The 18,850-nt window shown below is 41.2% G+C and overlaps 1 protein-coding gene across 5 annotated transcripts in view; it reads right to left on the reverse strand.

Annotated features, from left to right (window-relative positions):
• The window catches only part of TMEM108 (transmembrane protein 108), a 263,053-nt gene that overhangs the window by 26,447 nt on the left and 217,756 nt on the right, over positions 1–18,850 (reverse strand). The window contains exon 1 of one of the 5 annotated variants that reach the window (XM_081072357.1): positions 499–605. The exons of the other annotated variants lie outside the window; for them this stretch is intronic. Coding sequence (XP_080928483.1) covers positions 499–511 — 13 coding nt within the window. The 5' untranslated portion in view covers positions 512–605. Of the gene's footprint in view, positions 1–498; positions 606–18,850 lie in introns of those variants that run through there. 5 annotated transcript variants of the gene reach the window in all.

An 18,850-nucleotide genomic window follows, 5' to 3' on the forward strand; every position in this document is an offset into this window, starting at 1 on the left:
GTTTTACAGAGATGATACCTTGGCTTCCTGGTTCAAGGTGTATGCTCTCGGGAGGTTTTGATGCAAATCGTAAGGAAGTAGGACAACCAGGTGGACCCCATGAAGGGCCTGGCATGCCCTAGAGAAGCCCATGATGTCTCCTATAAACCCAATAAAAATGATTCCCCCAGAGCCCACAGACCCGCAGCTGTCAGAGGTTCCCTGCCTGTTCCAGTTTGCCTGGGACAAGACGGCTCAGGCAACAGAGCTGCTTGATTTCCCAAAGGCAGGATGCTCATACTCCAAGGGGTCTGGTCCAGTGGGCTGCTCAGAGAGCATAACAGGATCTTTGGGACTCCCGAGGAAGCCCTAGAGCATGCTGGGACCTGCCCAAAGAGGCTGAGGTACCTGACCTGAGCTCACCAGCATCTGTATACCCTTAGCTTCAAATTCTCAAAAGGCAGACGGAGAAGAAAAAGATACAAGGTCCTGGCCTGATCGTGCCTGAGAGTCACTTACCTAAAAAGAGCATTGGGACTTTTCACCTGACATCCTCTGGGGCTTGCCGACAATCTGAAGCAAGAGCTTCATAAAAGAGCTTGCCCAAGGAGAGAGGAGGTAGCCAGAAGGGACAGTGGCAGTGTCTGAGAGGAGCGGGTGGGCAGCACAGAGGCCGAGGTGGAGGGGCTGACGTCAGAGATGGCTGTCTGCTCTCTCTGGCACACCCACTCGCCTGCTCCTGAGCCCCTGCAGCTTCTCCCTGGGCACATTGCAAGGCTGCTTGGTATTCTCGCCCATCCCAGGCAGGCTGGCTGCAGGCTGTCTGGCACTGCTCTCCTCAGTTACCAAAGGTTCATTGCCTATTCCAGTTTGCCTGGGACAAAACGGCTCAGGCAACACAGCTGTACAGCCTTGTGAAATTGCTTAATTTCCCATTTCAAGGCAGGATGCTCATACTCCAAGGTATAATTTAGGTGTTGGGCGTGAGTTAGATTTCACAATTGAATTCTGAAACGCAGCCCTCTAGGCTGTGTGTGCTTGGAATTAAAACTTTCGTCTCCCCTAGTCCTTCCTTCTCTCCAGTACTGATACTTTCACTAATTCTAAATTTCCTCTTATTGAGCACCTACTATGTGCCAGGCACTCAACTAAGTAATTTTTATATATCATCTTACTCAATCTTCACAAAACCCTGAGATAGAAAATAACAAATCTTAATCCATGTCCTATATAATTATAATAGTACCCACCCTTCACCTCTTTATTATTCTCTTTTGGGGTATAAATCTATGAATTTAGGTATCTGAATGATTCAACATGGAATTGGAGGTAGCTTTCTGGAGGGAAAGCTTTCTGGAGCTTTCTTGTCCATGTCAAGCTGAGGAGATGAGAACAAACATGAAGAACAAGGAGAGAACAATGGAAAGTGGTCTGTAATTCGGGACTATGTCGGATGAGTCAGATTTTATGTGCAGCCACTTTGTTACCAGAGAACGGGAGTTCGGGGGGTTCTTGTATGGTCGCAGGAAGGCATTCCAGGACGTACGAAAAAGCCACATGAACAAGCCAAGCAAGCAGTAGATTTATTAGTGTAAAGAAAAAGAAATCAAAACAGCATGGTACTGGCATAAAATCAGACACATAAATCAATGGAACAGAATACAGAGTCCAGAAATAAATCCATGCCTATATGGCCATTTAATCTACGACAATGGAAGCAAGACTTTATGGTGGGGTAAAGACAGTCTATTCAATAAATGGTGCTGGGAAACCTGGACAGGCACATGCAAAAAAATGAAGCTGGACCACCTCCTTACACCATATAAGAGAACAAATTCAAAATGGATTAAAGACTTAAATGTAAGATCTGAAACCATAAAATTCCTAGAAGAAAATAGTGGAAGAAACTTTACAGACATTACCCGGAGTAAGATTTTTCTAGGAATCTTACTAGAAAAGATTCTAGTAATGATATATCCCCTCGGGCAAGGGAATTAAGAGAAAAAATAAACATGTGAGATTACATCAAACTAAAAAGTTTTTTCACAGCAAAGGAAACCATCAATAAAACAAAAAGGGATCCTACTGAATGGGAGAACATATTTGCCAATGATACATCCAATAAGGGGTTAATATCCAAAATTTATAAAAAAACTCACTCAACTCAACTCCAAAAAAAACAACAACAACCCAATTAAAAAATGGGCAGAGGACATAAAGAGACATTTTTCTAAAGAGGACATACAGATGGCAAACAGACATATGAAGAAATGCTCAAATTCACTAATCATTAGAGAAATGAAAATAAAAACCACAATGAGATACCATCTCCCTCCAGTCAAAATGGCTATCATCAATAAATCAACAAACAGCAAGTGCTGGAGAGGTTGTGGAGAAAAGGGAATCCTCATGTACTGTTGGTGGGATGGCAGATTGGTGCAGCCGCTATGGAAAGCAGTATGGTGGTATCTCAAAAAACTGAAAATGGAACTACCTTATGACCCAGCAATTCCACTGCTAGGTATCTATCCAGAGAAATCCAAAACTCTAATTTGAAAAAATTTATGCACCCCAGTGTTTACTGCAGTGCTATACACAATAGCCAAGACATGGAAACAACCGAAATGGCCATCGGTAGATGACTGGATTAAGAAACTGTGGTACATTTATACAATGGAGTATTACACAGCCATAAAGAAGAAAGAAATCTTACCATTTGCAACAACATGGATGGACCTAGAGAACATTATGCTAAGTGAAATAAGTCGGACAGAGAAAGACAAATACCACATGATCTCACTTATATGTCGAATCTAAAGAAAAGAATAAATGAATGAACTAATCAGAAACAGTCTCAGAGACATAGAGGAAAAACTGAGGGTTGCGGTGGGGATAAGGGGGAAGGTGAGGGGATTAGAAAACAGTCAGTAACCACAAGATGGCCATGGGGTTACAAAAATCAATTTGGGGAATGTAATCAACAATGTTGTAAAGATTCTGTAGGGTATCTGATGGACACTTGTCTCGTTAGGGAGACCAGCTCAGGGATGATGTAGATACCTGATCACTGCACTGTCCACCTGAAGCTGAAGCTGAACAATAATGAAGGTCAACTACAATTTTTATATATATACACAATATACAATTTATACATACATATGTATATATATATATACATATATATATACATATATATGTATATATACATATATATATATATATATATATATATATATATGGTTACAAGAAGTGGAGTACAGCATTAGGGATAGAGACAGTGGAAATGTAATGGCTCTGTGCGATGTCAGAGGGATAGTGGATGGGGGGAAAGGGGGTTGACACAGTGTGAGGGATATAAATGATAAATGTCTATTACAGTGTTTTATACACCTGAAACTAATTTTTTAAAAAAAGAAAAAGAGTACACTCCCAAAACAATGGGCATGGGCAGGCCGGGATAAAGGGCAACTGCATAGAAGGATAAGGAAGCTTAGGATTTTATTCGAATGAGGCTGCGAAATAGTCAGGGGTGGTGTCGCAGGCGTTCCCGGGTGGGTCCCCGCGGACCACGCCTTCCCGTGGGGGGTGGGGTTCCCTTTGTTTTCACTTGGCCCTTGTCAGAACTGTCATGGTGACACAGGGGGTGGAGATTTTTCCCTGCCCTCAATGCAAATAGTATTATAATCTATTATGATTAGCTGTAGCTTCACCTTTTCTTCACCTTTTCATTTATTCCTTTGTTTTTCACACTTTCTCCTTCCCTTCCTCCCCCCACCGCCCCACAGTCCTGTTCTTTCTGCCTATAGAAACAACTTGACAGGGAACCTATGAAAGCTGGAGGAACCTAGGAAGGCTTCCTGGAAGAGAAGAAACCTGAGTGCTCTTACTACCATTCCACCACTTATTCATTTCTTCATTCACATATTCAGTACATCTTTATTGAGGGCTGAGTGTGGCATTGCGTTTCCCAGGTAACTGACATCATGATCTCCGCCATGGAAATGGCTGCTATTACTTCATTCCCCACCACGGGTAATAAAATATACATTGGCAGAGAAAGTTCTGGCAAATTCTGAAAAGATAAGTTTATCCATGGGTGGGAAACTCTGGCACACTTTACAGGGTGCTAAGGTTCAGAATAAGAACACACATTTATTAAACATCTATAATGCTTGCAAGTATTTTACTCTACCATATTTCTTCCATCTCATTTAACACCCTTTCAAAGATTCACTACTTCTGGGTAGCCTCCGATGGTGTACCCCTTCCTGGTTCCAGTCACCCTAATCATGAATGCCACACTAAATGATAGTATGTCAGACTTTCCTTTTTGTCATTGTGTATTTTCTCCCATCTTTCCGTTCACCTGGAAGCTCCTTGAAAAAGGCAATTTCAAATTTAAGTTTAAAATATTCCCTCTCACCCAGTCATATACAGCAATGGTTGAAGGCACCGAATCCTGTTGGCTAAACGTTTGACAAATCGTTCCCCTCTCTCACTCATTTAATTCATTCAGCGCACATTTACTGGGTGTGTTATCTGAGCTAAGCATTGTCTATGCTGTGGGGACCCACAAAGTAATACTGTTTCCTTCCTCCCGTTCAGGGAGTTGTGGTTGAGCAGAGAGCCCTGTGGTAATTTGGTCAGACTGCCAAGGTTCAAACCCCTTTTCCCTGCTTTCTTGCTCAAGTTCAAATCCCTTTTCCCTGCTTTCTAGCTGGGCAAGTTACTGAAGCTCTCTGTGCCTTAGTTTCCTCAACTGTAAAATGAGATTAATAATCTACCCACCTAAACTGCCTAAACTACCTAAGATTATTGTGAGGATTAAATGAGTCACTATGTGCAGGGTTTCTAACACTGTCGAGTACACAGTGTTATGTAAGTCTGCACTGGTCAATATGGCACCCACTGACTACGTGAAACTACTGTCCTCCAAATGGGGCTGGTTCAAACGGAAATGTGCTGTAAGCATAAAATATATACATCATTTTGAAGACTTAATACAAAAAAGTAGACTATCCCATTAATAATTTTTGTATTGATTACATATTGAAATGATAATATTTTGGATATATTTGGTTAAATAAAATGTGTCATTGAAATTGATTTCATCTTTCTATTAACATGGCTGCTATGCAATTTAAAAGTGCGTATGTGGTTCCTATTATATTTCCATTGGACAGTACTCATTTAAGTCTTTGCTAGAAAATAATAATGAAAAACAGAATATAAATACTATAACAGAGGTACATGTGTTGCCAGAAGTGTGGACCACACGCTGCATGGCACCACCTGGGAACTTGTTCAAAATTGAGACCCCTGGGTCCCCATTCCAGACCTACTGAATCAGAAGTTCAGGGAACAAGATAGAGAACCTGTATTTTTAAACAAGAAACCTCCAGGTGATTCCAGTCTCACCAAAGTTTGAAAGATAGTCGCCTAAGAGTGCAGAGGAATCAGGAACTGGTTCTGCTACAGAAAACCATGCCGTCCACAGGGTAATTATGGAGAAGAGGCAGGGCAGGGGAGCCACACAGGAAGGTCCAGACATTTAGTAAGTTTGGAATAAAAAGAGTCAGGTGGCCACAGCAATGTTCCATTTCACTCTGCTTGGCTGATTTCAGATGCAGCTTTTTCTGAAAACAACGCCTTCCGGCCTAGCTGGGTTCCTTGTCCTCTGCACCTTTTTAATCTCAAGTGAGCCAAGAACAAATGGAATCTCAAATGTCTGCCCCTGGTGACATTAATTTGTATTTTCAAAACAGGTGTGTTATTCTTTGTGTTGTACTCGACTCCAGGTGGATATGGAAACGGCTGGGCACCCCAGGTTCAGAAACAGAGTGAGAGAGGAGCTGCCACAGCTCAGGAGCCAGTCAGGCACAAGTGGGTCAGCTTCGAAACGGAGCGGCTTCCTGTGAACATCATAAGCCAGTGAAGGGTTATGGGTGGCTATGGAGATCCTCTTCCATTGGGAAAAGATTCTATACCAACTCCATGATTCTGCACTTTGGATTTATGATCTATTTTCTTTTGGGCTCTTGCCAAACGGGTGCCTTTCAACTGATGAAGTCCAAATTCTACCTTTGGTCAGGAGTCCAGAGAAGTCCATGCATTGTAATGTAGGACAAAGGACTTAGCAAGCTCAGGCCACATTTCTTTCTCAGGGGAAGTGGGAGGGGGGAGCTGGGAAGAAGGGGCTCCCTGGGCTGTCATCACTGTGCAGGAGGCTGCAGGTGCACAACACACTCACCTTTGTATAGAAGCCCGTCTTTGCTCTCTGTCCCCCATGCCCAGGTTTCATTTTATTTACAGCCTGTGTATGCACAGCCACCTCCGCTCACGATGACCACATCACCTTCACTCATTGTGAATTAAGTTGCAGAAATCTGGGGCCAGCAGCAAGGTTTCCATGAAACCATTTCCTGGAAGTAGCGCTGTGTCTGTGGCTCTCACCCACCAAGGGAAGGGCAAGCATCACAACATCGGCAGTGACAGCTGCAGCAGGTTTACTGGCCATAATGCTAATCATGGTAATGCTAATAGTAATAATAATCATGGAAGTGATAGCAGTGACTGGTGGTGGCGGCAGTAATGGTCTTACCACGTTCCAGGTTCTGTGTCAAGTATTTCATTACTATGCCAGATTACATTTTCCAAACAGGACTGCACCAAAATATCTCACCCCACAGGTTGTAGGAAGAACTGTGATGTTGACATTTATTGAGAGATGGAGTCTATGTTCCCTCCCCTTGTAACTGGGCAGGCCTGTGACTATGGTAGAAGTGACACTACGAGTTCTAAGTTCCACAATGAGTTCATAAAAGGGGAAATGTAATAAGTCCGGCTGCCCTGAAGCTGCCATACTGCACAGGTCACACAGAGATGGAGATGCCCAAGGAGCCCCAGCCCTTCAAGCCTCTCACTGTGAGTGAAGAAACCTTCAGGCAATTTCAACCCCGCTGACACCAAGTAAAGCAGAGACAAGCTGTCCTCACTAAGTCCTGTCCAGAATGCAGGTTTGTGCATAAAATAAATGGTGTCATTGTTTTAAGCTGCTAAATTTTGGGGTGGTTTGTTACACAGCAATAGTAAATGGAACTCCTACATTACCTCATTAAAGCCACACAATAACGTTATCTCATTAAACCCACAATATCGTAGGTATAGTTATTACAGCTACCTTAAAGATGAGGAAACATGCAAAGAGGTTAAGTAATTTGCCCGAGATCTCACAGCTGGTAGTGGCAGAGCCGAGCTGGAAGCCTACGTCTGTCTTATTCTGCATGTAGGCTGAGTCACATCCTACCCAGCGTTGACCACACATCTCACTTACAAGGTGTGATCAAACAACACGATGAATGTTTAAATAAAAAAAAAATTACAGTAAAAGACACATTGTTATTAATCCTCCTTAAAATACTCCCTCTCGTTTCAAAAAACCCCTCCCATCTATCACCCCGATAAATCTAGTACCCATCTTATTTCTTTTTAAAATGAACTTCATTGAGGTATGATTTATAGGCAATAAAATCCACACATTGTAAGTGTACAGATTGATGAGTTTTGACTAATGTACAAGTTGTAGAGCCACCACCATCATCAAGATACAGAGCATTTCCCTCTCCCTAGTAAATTCCTTTGTATCCTTCTGCAGTCACATTTTCTCCCCAGCACCCACTTTAGTGACCTGATTTCCATCACTATTGGTCAGCATCATCTGTTCCAGATTTTCACATAAGTGGATTTAGATAGAATCTTTTGTGTCTGGCTTTCACTCAGCATAATATCTATGAATTTATCCACTTGCTGCATGTATCAGTGGTTTGTTCCTTTTTTATTGCTGAGTAGTATTCCATTACATGGATATGCTCCAGTTGGAATACTAATTAATTCATCAGATGACAAACATTTAGATTGTTTCTCATTTAGGACTTTTATGAATAAAGCTGCTACAAATATTTGTTTACAAGTCTTTGCATGGACATATGTTTTCATTTCTCTTGGGTAAATACCTAGGAGTAAAACTGCTGGCACATATGGTAAGCATATATTTGAGTTTGTTGAAAACTGCCAAACAGTTTTCCAAAGTGGTTTACCATTTTAAAATTTTGTTTTAAAATTTAATTATGCTGATTGACAGATTAACTCATTGTTTAGGTAATGAAGTATATTGGCACGATCCAAAAGTCAAAATGCAGAAAATAAATACAGTGAAAATCTCCCTCTCGGTTTCAACTCACCTGAAGGTGAGTGGTGTTACCAGTTCCTTAAGGACCTTTCAGGAGATAACAGAAACATTCACAAGCATATACTTAACTATATTTTTCCCCTCTTACTTTATATACAGATGAGTGTGTACTGGGCACACCTTGCTTTACTTACTTAATAATATATCTTGGATTATTGTTAAATAGTCATTTCCTGAAGTGTGTTCTTGAAGAACTCTAGACCCATGAGGTGCTCTGTAAGGAAAGGGTTCCCAAAGAAACTTGGGAAAATGCTGCATGCTTCAGTTACCTCTCAGAAATTCATAATGCATGTTAACTTATTCATGGCTCTAAGAGGTTCTGTGATTAAAAAGCAGGTTTCCAAAGTTATTTGACCCAACAATCCTTTTCTATGTGGTAAAACCTATTTAACATTTTGCAGAACTACAATTCTGCAGATTACTGGAGAAGCAGTTAACTAGACCAGGAGTCAGCGACCTTTTTTTGTAAGGGCTAGAGAGTAAACATTTTAAGCTTTGAGGATATGGTCTTGGTTACAGTTACTCATTTCTGCCATTGTAGTGTGAAAGCTGACACAGACAAGATGTCAACGAATGGGTGTGGTTGTGTTTTAATAAAACTTCATTTACAAAAAGAGGCAGCAGATTATAGTTTGCCAATTCCTGATCAAGTATGTGGCAGGATTTGAGATGGGGAGGTTCCAATTAAGTTTGTAAATTAATTTTTCCAAGGCCTACTGTTTGTGCTACTTTCTACCGACATGCCCCATTCCCTGCCCCATCCCAATGAATCATCCACCTAGAAGAGGGATGGGAAGAGCGGAGGGGAGTGGACGAAAGCAAAGAAAAAAGATGGGGGTGAGGGGGAAAGGAAAAGTGAGAGGATATTGTGTGGAAGGTGCCCTGGAGGAAATTAAACACTGCTAAAGGCTGAATGAACAGTTGCCCACTCTGAAATGTCCTCCCTATCTGGCTTCTCCTCTCCTTCCCCTCTATTCCTCTCTGTACCCAAAGTATCCACTTTGAGCACTGGGAAAAGTGCATCCATGTTTTACATTCTCATGGTCCATTTGATTAAGTAAATGTTCAGTGACTGAATGGAGGCTTTTGGATTCTGGGCTTCACCGTCTCCATCTTATAAGACCATGAAATCCTCAAGCCCCTTTCCAGGTCCCTCATTCTAGGATGCCACGAAATCTTTCTTGTTCATGGCAAAACCATCCGAGGATACACATCAGTTGTAGCCAGACTTATGACTCTGAGGGTGAATTTTATAAATTTACTCATGCTAACAACTGGGCAATAGATATAATAGTTATCTAAGGAAATTCTAGCTCATCTATTTTAAGTACCATATTTCATCAAATGTAAGAAGCAACATACTATATAGCTTTACAGACCAATGAGAGAAAATACTGCCAATTCAACTATGACACAATGTTTTCTTACATTTTCAATTTTTGTTCTGTACTTATTGAAAGAGCTCCTTTGAAAGAGCTCCTTTAGACTATCTAGAAACTTTTCCCATATATCCCTTCACTTACTTCACAGGGTGTGTAACTGCCAATCCTTGTCTAAGCATCTCAGCAACAAAACACAACCCAGTTTCAACTGCTGTGTGAGTGTCTTCTCTCCTTTAGTCCCATTCAGAACTTGGTTGTTGCTTCGGAATATGGAATGGAGACCATTCTTACAATGATGAACATTTGTTCCACAAATATCAAATTTCTTTCCTGCTGCTCTGCTTTTTATGTGCCCTCTGCATACAGAACAACTTTCTGTTTCAACGCGGAGGCACAGTGAATCTTTGTGAGACTTTTTAAAACAAGCAGCAGTGAAATATGCACAGTACCATTGATGCATTTGCCTCGGATGGAGAGATGATGAGATGGTCAACTACAACCGCCATTCGCCCAGGCATGGACAATGGTAACCATGTCATGAGCGCTGTCTGGCTGACAGAGACCATGAGATGCGTCCTGATCTCAGAGATGTTAATGTGAATTGACGTTTTCCTAACAGCATAAACCCAGATGCAGCTGTGTGCCTACACACACGCCGACTTTCAAACTTTAGGAGGTCAAGAAAAAATAACTGCCTTGAAGGAGGATATTGTAGCATTCTTTTTCTCTGCAACCATTTCCAAATGCCGTGTAGTGATACTCAGATACTTTCAGCCGAATATCTGTGCATGGGAAGTTAACTGGATGGAAATAGGTCTAGCTATGGAATTCCTGCAGGTCCTAACTTGGTATGACCCACAAAACTGTATCTTCACACTTACCCTCCCTCTTTTGAGCTTGAAAAAGATCTTACGGCTTACATAATGAATTATGCATAAGAATGTGATGTGTTGATCATTTTAAACTAAGAAAATCAAAATTGAACTATAACTAGGTTTTAAAAAACATGTGCTTAGCACATATGCCAAAGGAATGTGTAAAGGAGAAAGCAAACTTAGAAATTTGTATCTGTACAAAAAATGGTTATATGGCATTTAAAGTAAGATCTGACAAGCTCCTGCTATAGTTAAGGAGGCTGCTTGGCTCCTTAAAAATCTCTCGGAGCTGGGCTTGCCAGGTTCCATTTGGGGGTGGAGGTTGCAGGGGTCTAGTGCGGCATGGGTGCATGTTGGTGTGGCAGGGAAAGCACCATGCCGCACTGTGGTCCATCTCTCTTGGCCATGGAACTTTTGTCTCTTCTGCCTGAGATTCAGACCCAGCCAGGTCTGTCTAACCCCAAGCCCCTATTCTTTCAAACCCTGTACTGTTTCACAAATGTGCTGCTAGAATCCAATATCAAAACCTTAAGATTTCTGTTCTGTCCAACTCATTGTAGTAAACAAGCTTCCTGGCAAAGGGCCCCTGGAGATGAGGCTTCGTGATGTGATGTTCTGGATGCCAGCTCATCCTTCTGGGCTCCTCCGCCATGGCAAGACTCTGTCAGATGCCTGACCAGATTTCTTAGGTGATCAGACTCATTGGAGAATGAGTATGAATCTCCAGCTGCGTCCCCAGCTCAGAGCTTTACTGGCACACACCCGATGCAGTGTATGCCTGCTCCCACCACAGACGTGCGGGTTCAAACTGATGCATGTCACTTGTTTCTGATGTATGACTTTCATGCTTTCAAAAAGCATGTTGTGAACCATAGTGGTTTACAACAGGATGGACATGAACATGAAAATCTTGTAACATAAAAATTACAATCAATTACAGAGAAATAAGAACAAGAAAATGAGCCGAAACAGAGGGTGGAAATAGACGCAACGGGGAGAAGCAAGAGCCACCTGTGAAATTCCATGCTGCTCACCCTGCCTCCCGTGGTCTCATTGCTAAGCAACCTTAAAGGACACAAGCACATCGAGGCTTCTCCAGAATGTCAAAGAACAAAATCTGTGAGAAATCATGTGTCTGCCTAAGTGCTTGTGAAGGAACGTTTGGGAAATGGGCTGGCTATACAATTAGATTGGATAGTAGGCAAGAAATGACACTGTTCTTTTTCCGAAAGTGAGAGCCTCAACATAGCAACTGGAGAAGACAACAAGGTTCTTGGCGGGTTCCTACGCCTCCTCCATGTGTGTAAGAAGTGATTATTTTTTTCCACTGTATCACCTTTATTCCAATTCAAGTCTCACACTTACTACTACTCTGTCAATCTAGAAGCATGAGGGGGAGAGAGTTGGGGCCCACCCTATATGCCCACTTCAAGGTAGATTAAGGTCCTAATTGATTGAGTCAGAGATGAGAAAACTGCACAGGGCAGAGGCAGGTACAGCAATCCTTGGCATGTGTCTTTCTGGCTTCCAGCTCCCTAATGGACAGGATCTTGATGTCATCTGGAGTCACACCAGATTCTTGTTATGTCACTGCTCTGGTAGGCTTGGATCTTACATCTTCATTTTGGAAGAACTAACAATATATATGCTTCTGTTTAAGGAACCCTTACAAAGAACAGGCTCTCCTAACTCCTAAGCCCAAATATGCCGTATCTTCAACTTCATGGGGTTGGGGTGGGTGGGTGAAGGCAGTGGTATCTCTTGACCAACAACTTTATCTGCAGCTTTCCAGTTTTCTGAAAAGAGGTTAGACCTCACCCCCCAGCATGTCATTCTGCTGTTCCAAAATCTAGTTGGCTTCCTCCAGTTTAAGAAGAAATTTCAAGATCAAGACCACATAGGTGGTAAGCGGCCGAGTGAAAACTGAAGCGAGGTTTCCTAATTCTGTTCAGAACTACAACTCCCGCCCACACACGAGGATATATGGCAGCACCTAAACTTTCTAAGCCGATTGAACCTGTTGTGTTCTGTGGTTTTGTTTAGTTACCATCTCTGTTAGGCTAATTTGAAAATAACGTTGTAAATAAAATGCTCAAAGTAGTCCCAGGATCATCCCAGGACGCACTCTCAAAGCTTAGGAAGGAGGTAACATTAGCTTTTGCGATGACACTTTGTACCCCAGGGCATAGTCTCTGTGCACCTAATAAGTAGCTCTCAACCTGGCTTCTCACTGGAACCAATGGGATTTTTAAAAACTCCCCAGAGGAACCTCACGTGAAGCCAAGACTGAGACTCACTGATCTCGTAATCACACACTAAGTGTCCCACCTGCGGTCCCCACAGCCTGTCTCACTGAACAGAGCCCCAGAGGAACTGGAGGCGGTCGAAGGAGTGAGGTCTTTGGAATCACACAGATCTTAATTCACCTCGAGGTGGCTCAGGTGGGTGCTCTCAGCTGTGTGATCCTGGGCAACCTGATCACTAAGCCTCACTTTCCTTCATCTGTAAAAGGGAGATTTATGAGTCTTTGGTGAGATGATATATGAAAGTGCTTCTCACAGTGTCTGGTACAATCACTGTGGCTGCTGTTTTCTAATTATTATGAACCCTGAGTGTGTCTTCTTCCTTCCTACAACATCACAGTCTCTAACCACCCACCAGACGTCCTAGGGGTTTAGAACAAAGTAACAAAGGAGAACATGGGACACTGAGAGGGCATGTCTGGAAAAAGCTCACCATGCTGGAAATTCAGCAGCTCCTATGGCCTTGACTTTCTAAAATAGGTATGCAAAGCTGGGGTAAGGACACCCAGGGAGGTGCAATTGAAAGGAGAGGTCGGAGCCAGTAGAAGAATATTCCCTGAAGACCAGGCATTCTTACAAGCATGTTGAGTTTAAAAGAAGCAGGGAACTCTGGGTGATTAAAAATCGGCCCTCCCCACAGACACAAATGTGAAGTAATCCTGAGGGTCTCATAGGAACAACTAGTTTAGGGCACAAACCAAGGCTGACATGCCCTATTTTTTCAGGGTTTCGAGAGAAGCAGCCCTGGAAGGATGTCGAGCCTTGCAGGCAAAGGAGGTCACACTTGAACTACTGTGAGGCTGGTGGTTTTCCCCAAGGCTTTCTCTTCCCACTTACACGCTCCACCTTGATAAAACCAATTGTCACAACGGCTGTTTTACAACTCTTTTAATCTGATTTGGAAAATACCACATCAGAGAAAAACTTCTTCTCAATTCCTTTTCTGTGACTATTTATGAACAGTTTCCTCTATTTCTTTTTATAATGTCATCTTTTGCATTTAACTATGTAGTATATGTTGTTGTGTGCCACTCAGGTCCCCTTTTCAAAACAGAGGCCGCACTCCCCTCAACTGGGAGTGTTGAATTTCTGTTCCAGATGGCTCACAACTGAATCTCTGTTCCAGAATTTCCCTTGGTCAAAGAAAGCCACATCGCCCAAGATTACGCCCCTCCAGGGTGAACCCCACATCCAACACCTGGTTGACGTCAGGGTACAAAGGCCCTTGTTTCACTTTGGGACAACTCTGAAGGGCCACCCCAGCTCCACAGCTCCCCTTGGAGTGGACTAGGCTCTCTGTTAATTGCAAATGGCAGTGTGACTACCACCACTGCCTCAGCACTGAATCTCCTACAGTGCAGACAGATACTCCTGAGGTCTGTTTCCTGGGGAACCTGACTAAGAAAAACAGTTGAATTCATTTGTAATGTACTTCCATGTAATGTACGTGGTGAAGGTCTAACTTTTTTTTTCTTAATACTCAATTATTTCTTTCAATACCATTTATTGAATTATCCTCTCCCCAGCTTCTGGACTACTACCTTTATTATATTTTAAATTCTTAAATATACTAAAGACTGTTTCTGGGCTATCTAGTCTATTTCTTTAATTTGTCTGTTTTTAAATACCTGCGCTTAGTATTTTAATTAGTATTTTTTTAAACATATTTTTAGTATGTTTTGGTTCTTGCAGAGAAAAATCCCTCCTCATTACTCTTATTTTTCAAGTGTCTTTACTACTCTTGCATATTTATACTTCCAGATGAATTCAGACTATTTTTTATAGATTAACAAAAAATTATATTATTAGAATTTAGATTTGGATTTCATTAAGGCTTTAAATTAACTTGGAAAATCTTTGCAATATTAAATCTTCCCTCGAGATAGAAACTGATGTTTGTTTCCATTCACTCAAATCTTCTTTTATGCCCCTGAGTGAAGTCTTATAGTGTATGTGTTGGCCATTTGGATAAATTAGGCTTTCTTTTTGGTGTGTTGTAATTAGGAAATAGGTTTTTTGTTTTTTTTTTTGTTTTTTTGTTGTTGTTTTTTACATTATATGTTCTAGATGTTCACTGCTGGTATACAGAGCTATTAGTCTTTTATTAACTTATTTTATTGAGGTTCAATTTACATACAGATTGGGAAGCAGGCAACGACGTTCCCTCTCACTGCTCCTACACTGTACCGGAAAGCTTAGCCAATGCAATAAGGCAAGAAAAGAAACAAAAGTGGATAGATTGGGAAGAAAGAAACAAAACTGTCTGTTTGCAGAGAACATGATTGTCAATGCAGAAAATCCCAAACAATTGACAAACAACCAAAAAAATATGACCAAAATAACAAATGCTGGAACTAATAAGCAAGGTTAATATATAAAAGTCAATTACTTTTCCTATATACCAGCAATGAACAATTGCAATTTGAAATTAAAAACACAACACCATTTATATATTAACACCCCCTCCCAAAAAAAAATACTTAGATATAAGTCTAACAAAATATGCACATGATGTATACCTAAGGGGAACTGCAAAACTGTGATGAAAGAAATTCAAGAGGATCTAAATAAATAGAGAGATAGTCCATGTTTATGGATAAAAAGACTCGATTGTTATGGTGTCAGTTCTTCCCAACCCGATCTATAGATTTAACACAACCCCAATCAAAATCTCAGAGCAAGTTGTTTTGTGGATATTGACAAACTGATTCTCAAGTTTATATGGGAAGACAAAAGACAATAGCCACCACAATACTAAAAAAGCCAAAGGACTGACATTGCCTGACTTAAAAGACTTACTACAAAGCTATAGTAATCAAGATAGTGTGGTGCTGGTGAAAGACAAACTGGTTAGAGTCCAGAAATCGGCCCTCACAAATAGTTAATTTATCTTTGACAAGAGAACAAAGATAATTTAATGGAGAAAGGATTATTTTTCAGTTCCACAAATGGTGCTGGAACAACTGGATATCCATATGCAAAAAATAAATCTAGACACAGATATTACATTTTCAGAAAAATTAACTCAAAATGGGTCATAGACCTAAATATAAAGTGCAAAACTATAGGGGACTTTATTTACATTTATTGACATAAATGTTGTTTGGTTGACGTCTCTCATCCTGTTTTATGATTTCTATTTTGTTTGTTGGTTTAATGTTTCCTTACTTGTTTCTTTGTTTCTTAAAGTATATATACTTCTATTTTTCTGCCATAATTACATTCTTCTAACTATCCATGCCAAACATGAAATTTTGAATCTCTCCCTCACCTTTCCATCAATCCACTTAAAACAGGAAATTTATCAAACTGGATGGACCTCATCTACCTGTTTCTAAACAACTGTACTTATTTAAACAGTCTGTTTCAAAGTGTTGCCAATGGGGAAAAAAAGTCAATTGTTCTTCATTATTCTACCAATCGAATTTTATAACTACCTCTGGTGTCAGGGACACTGTGTATCAGGCATGCTTAAAATGCCGTTTAAAGATAAAACTGCTTGAGGACAAATCAGAAATTAGCAGATTTAACTCTAATTCCCATAAGAGATCTTGGTCATAGTTTCTACATTGTACCTTCCTCTGTTACAGACTGAAATAATAAGTCACTATATATAGCTTCTGATTAGCCCAGGGAAGAGAGACACCCAGAATTCCTTCTCTCCCAGGACCATAAATGACCAACCCTACCTCATCCATCTACTCCAGATGGACAGATCCGGTCAATGTCCTCCTAGGGGATGCCATATCTAGGACTTCACTCTCACTATTTTCCTATATTCATAATGATCTTTTCCATCCACCCATTTTTTTTTCACAGCTGGGCTCAAATCTCACTGATTTTTCTGACAACTTGCTTCTCAGAATGGCCAAACAAGAGGAAATTGTTCTGCTTATTGGATCTCATTTGTTGTCTTATAATAACTGTTTATATGTGTCAAGCATCTCCTCAATTTGACTATAGAATCCTTCAGGGAAGAAATACTGTCTTACACTTTGATCATGGGATTACTTGATTTCATAGATGGGAAGAATTTCAAAACTCATCCATAGATTGAAGACCAGGAAGACCAGGGTTACACTGCCAGGTCTGATTCTAACTCACTGACTTTCAGAAACTCACTTTTTTTTATTTTTTGGACCTGCAAAATGAGGATGAGCTCCGAAGCTACTTCATAAATCAACATTCTATGACTTGATAAGACTAATAGTCATTTTATAAAGAAGGACCTGACTTAACAGTCCAGAGAAAGAAAATGACTTGCTCAAGTTCACAGAGTTAATTAATGGCCAAAGTATAATTGGAAATTCAATATCCTGATCCCCAGCCTTCTGGGAGCGATCTCAGAATGCCCTGTGACTCTCCCAAAGCAGCAGCATGGAACTTTGTTAGGACAGATGTTCAATGAAAATACAAGGATTGGCTTACTGAGAAACTAAACTGCTAGAAAGATGCAATTGACCCAAAACTTTGAATATCCTTAAACACATGATTTATTTACTACTAAATTGTGCAGTTACTTCTCCATTTCAACTCCTAGGTGTTGATTCCTTTTGTGCCATGCTAAAGGTTAGTTCTCTTTTTATTCTGTTAAGAAAAGTCTTATTCTTGTCTTTGGAACTGTTTGCCAAGCTCTCTTGTCCCTTACATGTTTCTGATTTTCTACTTGCTCTTATCTTTTCCACAAGAAATAAGTTATAGCAGAGGCATATTAGTTTGTTTGGATCTCTATTTCCTTATCTGTAACCAAAAGGTGTTGAAATGAATGTGCTCTTAAAGGTCTATTGGACTCTTAGATTACGTGGCTTTTTTTGTTTTGTTTGTTTTTTGGTTTTTGAATGATGGGGCAGGAGCAGAGTAAGGAAAGTGAAAGGAGAGCAGGTATTTTAACCATAGTTCCCCAAAAAGCAGTCTGAGACATGGCTTAATTGTAGGCAGTTGATTGTGCAGACTGATTTCAGGAAGCAGGTGTATGAGTCTGAAAAGAATGAAAAATGAAGGAGAGAAAGAACATCTAAGATTGCGTTAATGAGCTGACTGCCACTGTGGGCAATTGGGGCTCAATCTTGTTGGGGATCCTTGGAGAAGCTGTGCAGAATGTATCTCACTGTCTTTTGAAAGGGCAGGAGAGGGGGATTCTATCCACTGGCTCTGTCCCCCATCAGTCCAATGGTGCCTGCCTCTTGGGATGTCAACCTGCTCACGTCAGGAGTGTGCATGCGAGAAAAGGGCCATGCGAATGGTCCTCACAATCATCCCACATGGCGGGGATAGAGAAGTCGGGGGCAGAATGAGAATGATGTGGAGCTGGCTGACGCAGGCGTGGTCCGGTTATTTCTCCATGTGGCTGATTCCTGCAGCACCAGCTAGAATAAAAGGTGGAGTGACAGGAAGTGAGGGCAAATGGATTTGGGAGTAAGGTCCTCAGACTTAACTCAGGGCCTGCACGACCAGATAAAAGGAGCATTAAATCAGAGTCTGCAGTAGACTGAGAGATAATGGTATTTCTCAGAAGGCTTACAAATGGGGGCAAAAACATCATTCAAAGAAAGATAACACTAAACATGGTAACGCTATTTCTCTGCTCAAAACCATCTAGGACTTCCAGGCCTACCTAGAGCAAAAGCCCAAGTCTTCCTGGCCATCGGCTTTCCCTCTGACCTCGTTTCTTCCCATTCTCCTGCCCTCACTCTGCTCCAGCCACACTGACTCACTGATGCTGGTCTCTGCTGCAACGCCCTCTGAGAGGCCTTCTGTGACCATCTCACGTATGAAAATGCTCACCTGTCACCTTGTGTCCTCAACCCTACTTAATTTTTTTTCCATAACACTTAACACTATATCTCAGTTCATATCACATGTCTAATTTTTTAATTAAGTTATTTTCAGTATCCTCCAGTGGAATGTAAGCACCACAAACACCTACCGCCACCCCCCCCCCCCGGCATATTTCCAACATCTAGAACAGTTCCTGCAAATAATAGGTACTTGATAAATTAAAAAAAAAAGAATGAATGACAGATTGAATGAATGAAGATGTTCATGTCTTGCTGATGCTGAATG

The sequence above is a fragment of the Rhinolophus hipposideros genome, assembly GCF_964194185.1.
Source record: "Rhinolophus hipposideros genome assembly, chromosome: 14".
Taxonomy (NCBI): Eukaryota; Metazoa; Chordata; class Mammalia; order Chiroptera; family Rhinolophidae; genus Rhinolophus; species Rhinolophus hipposideros.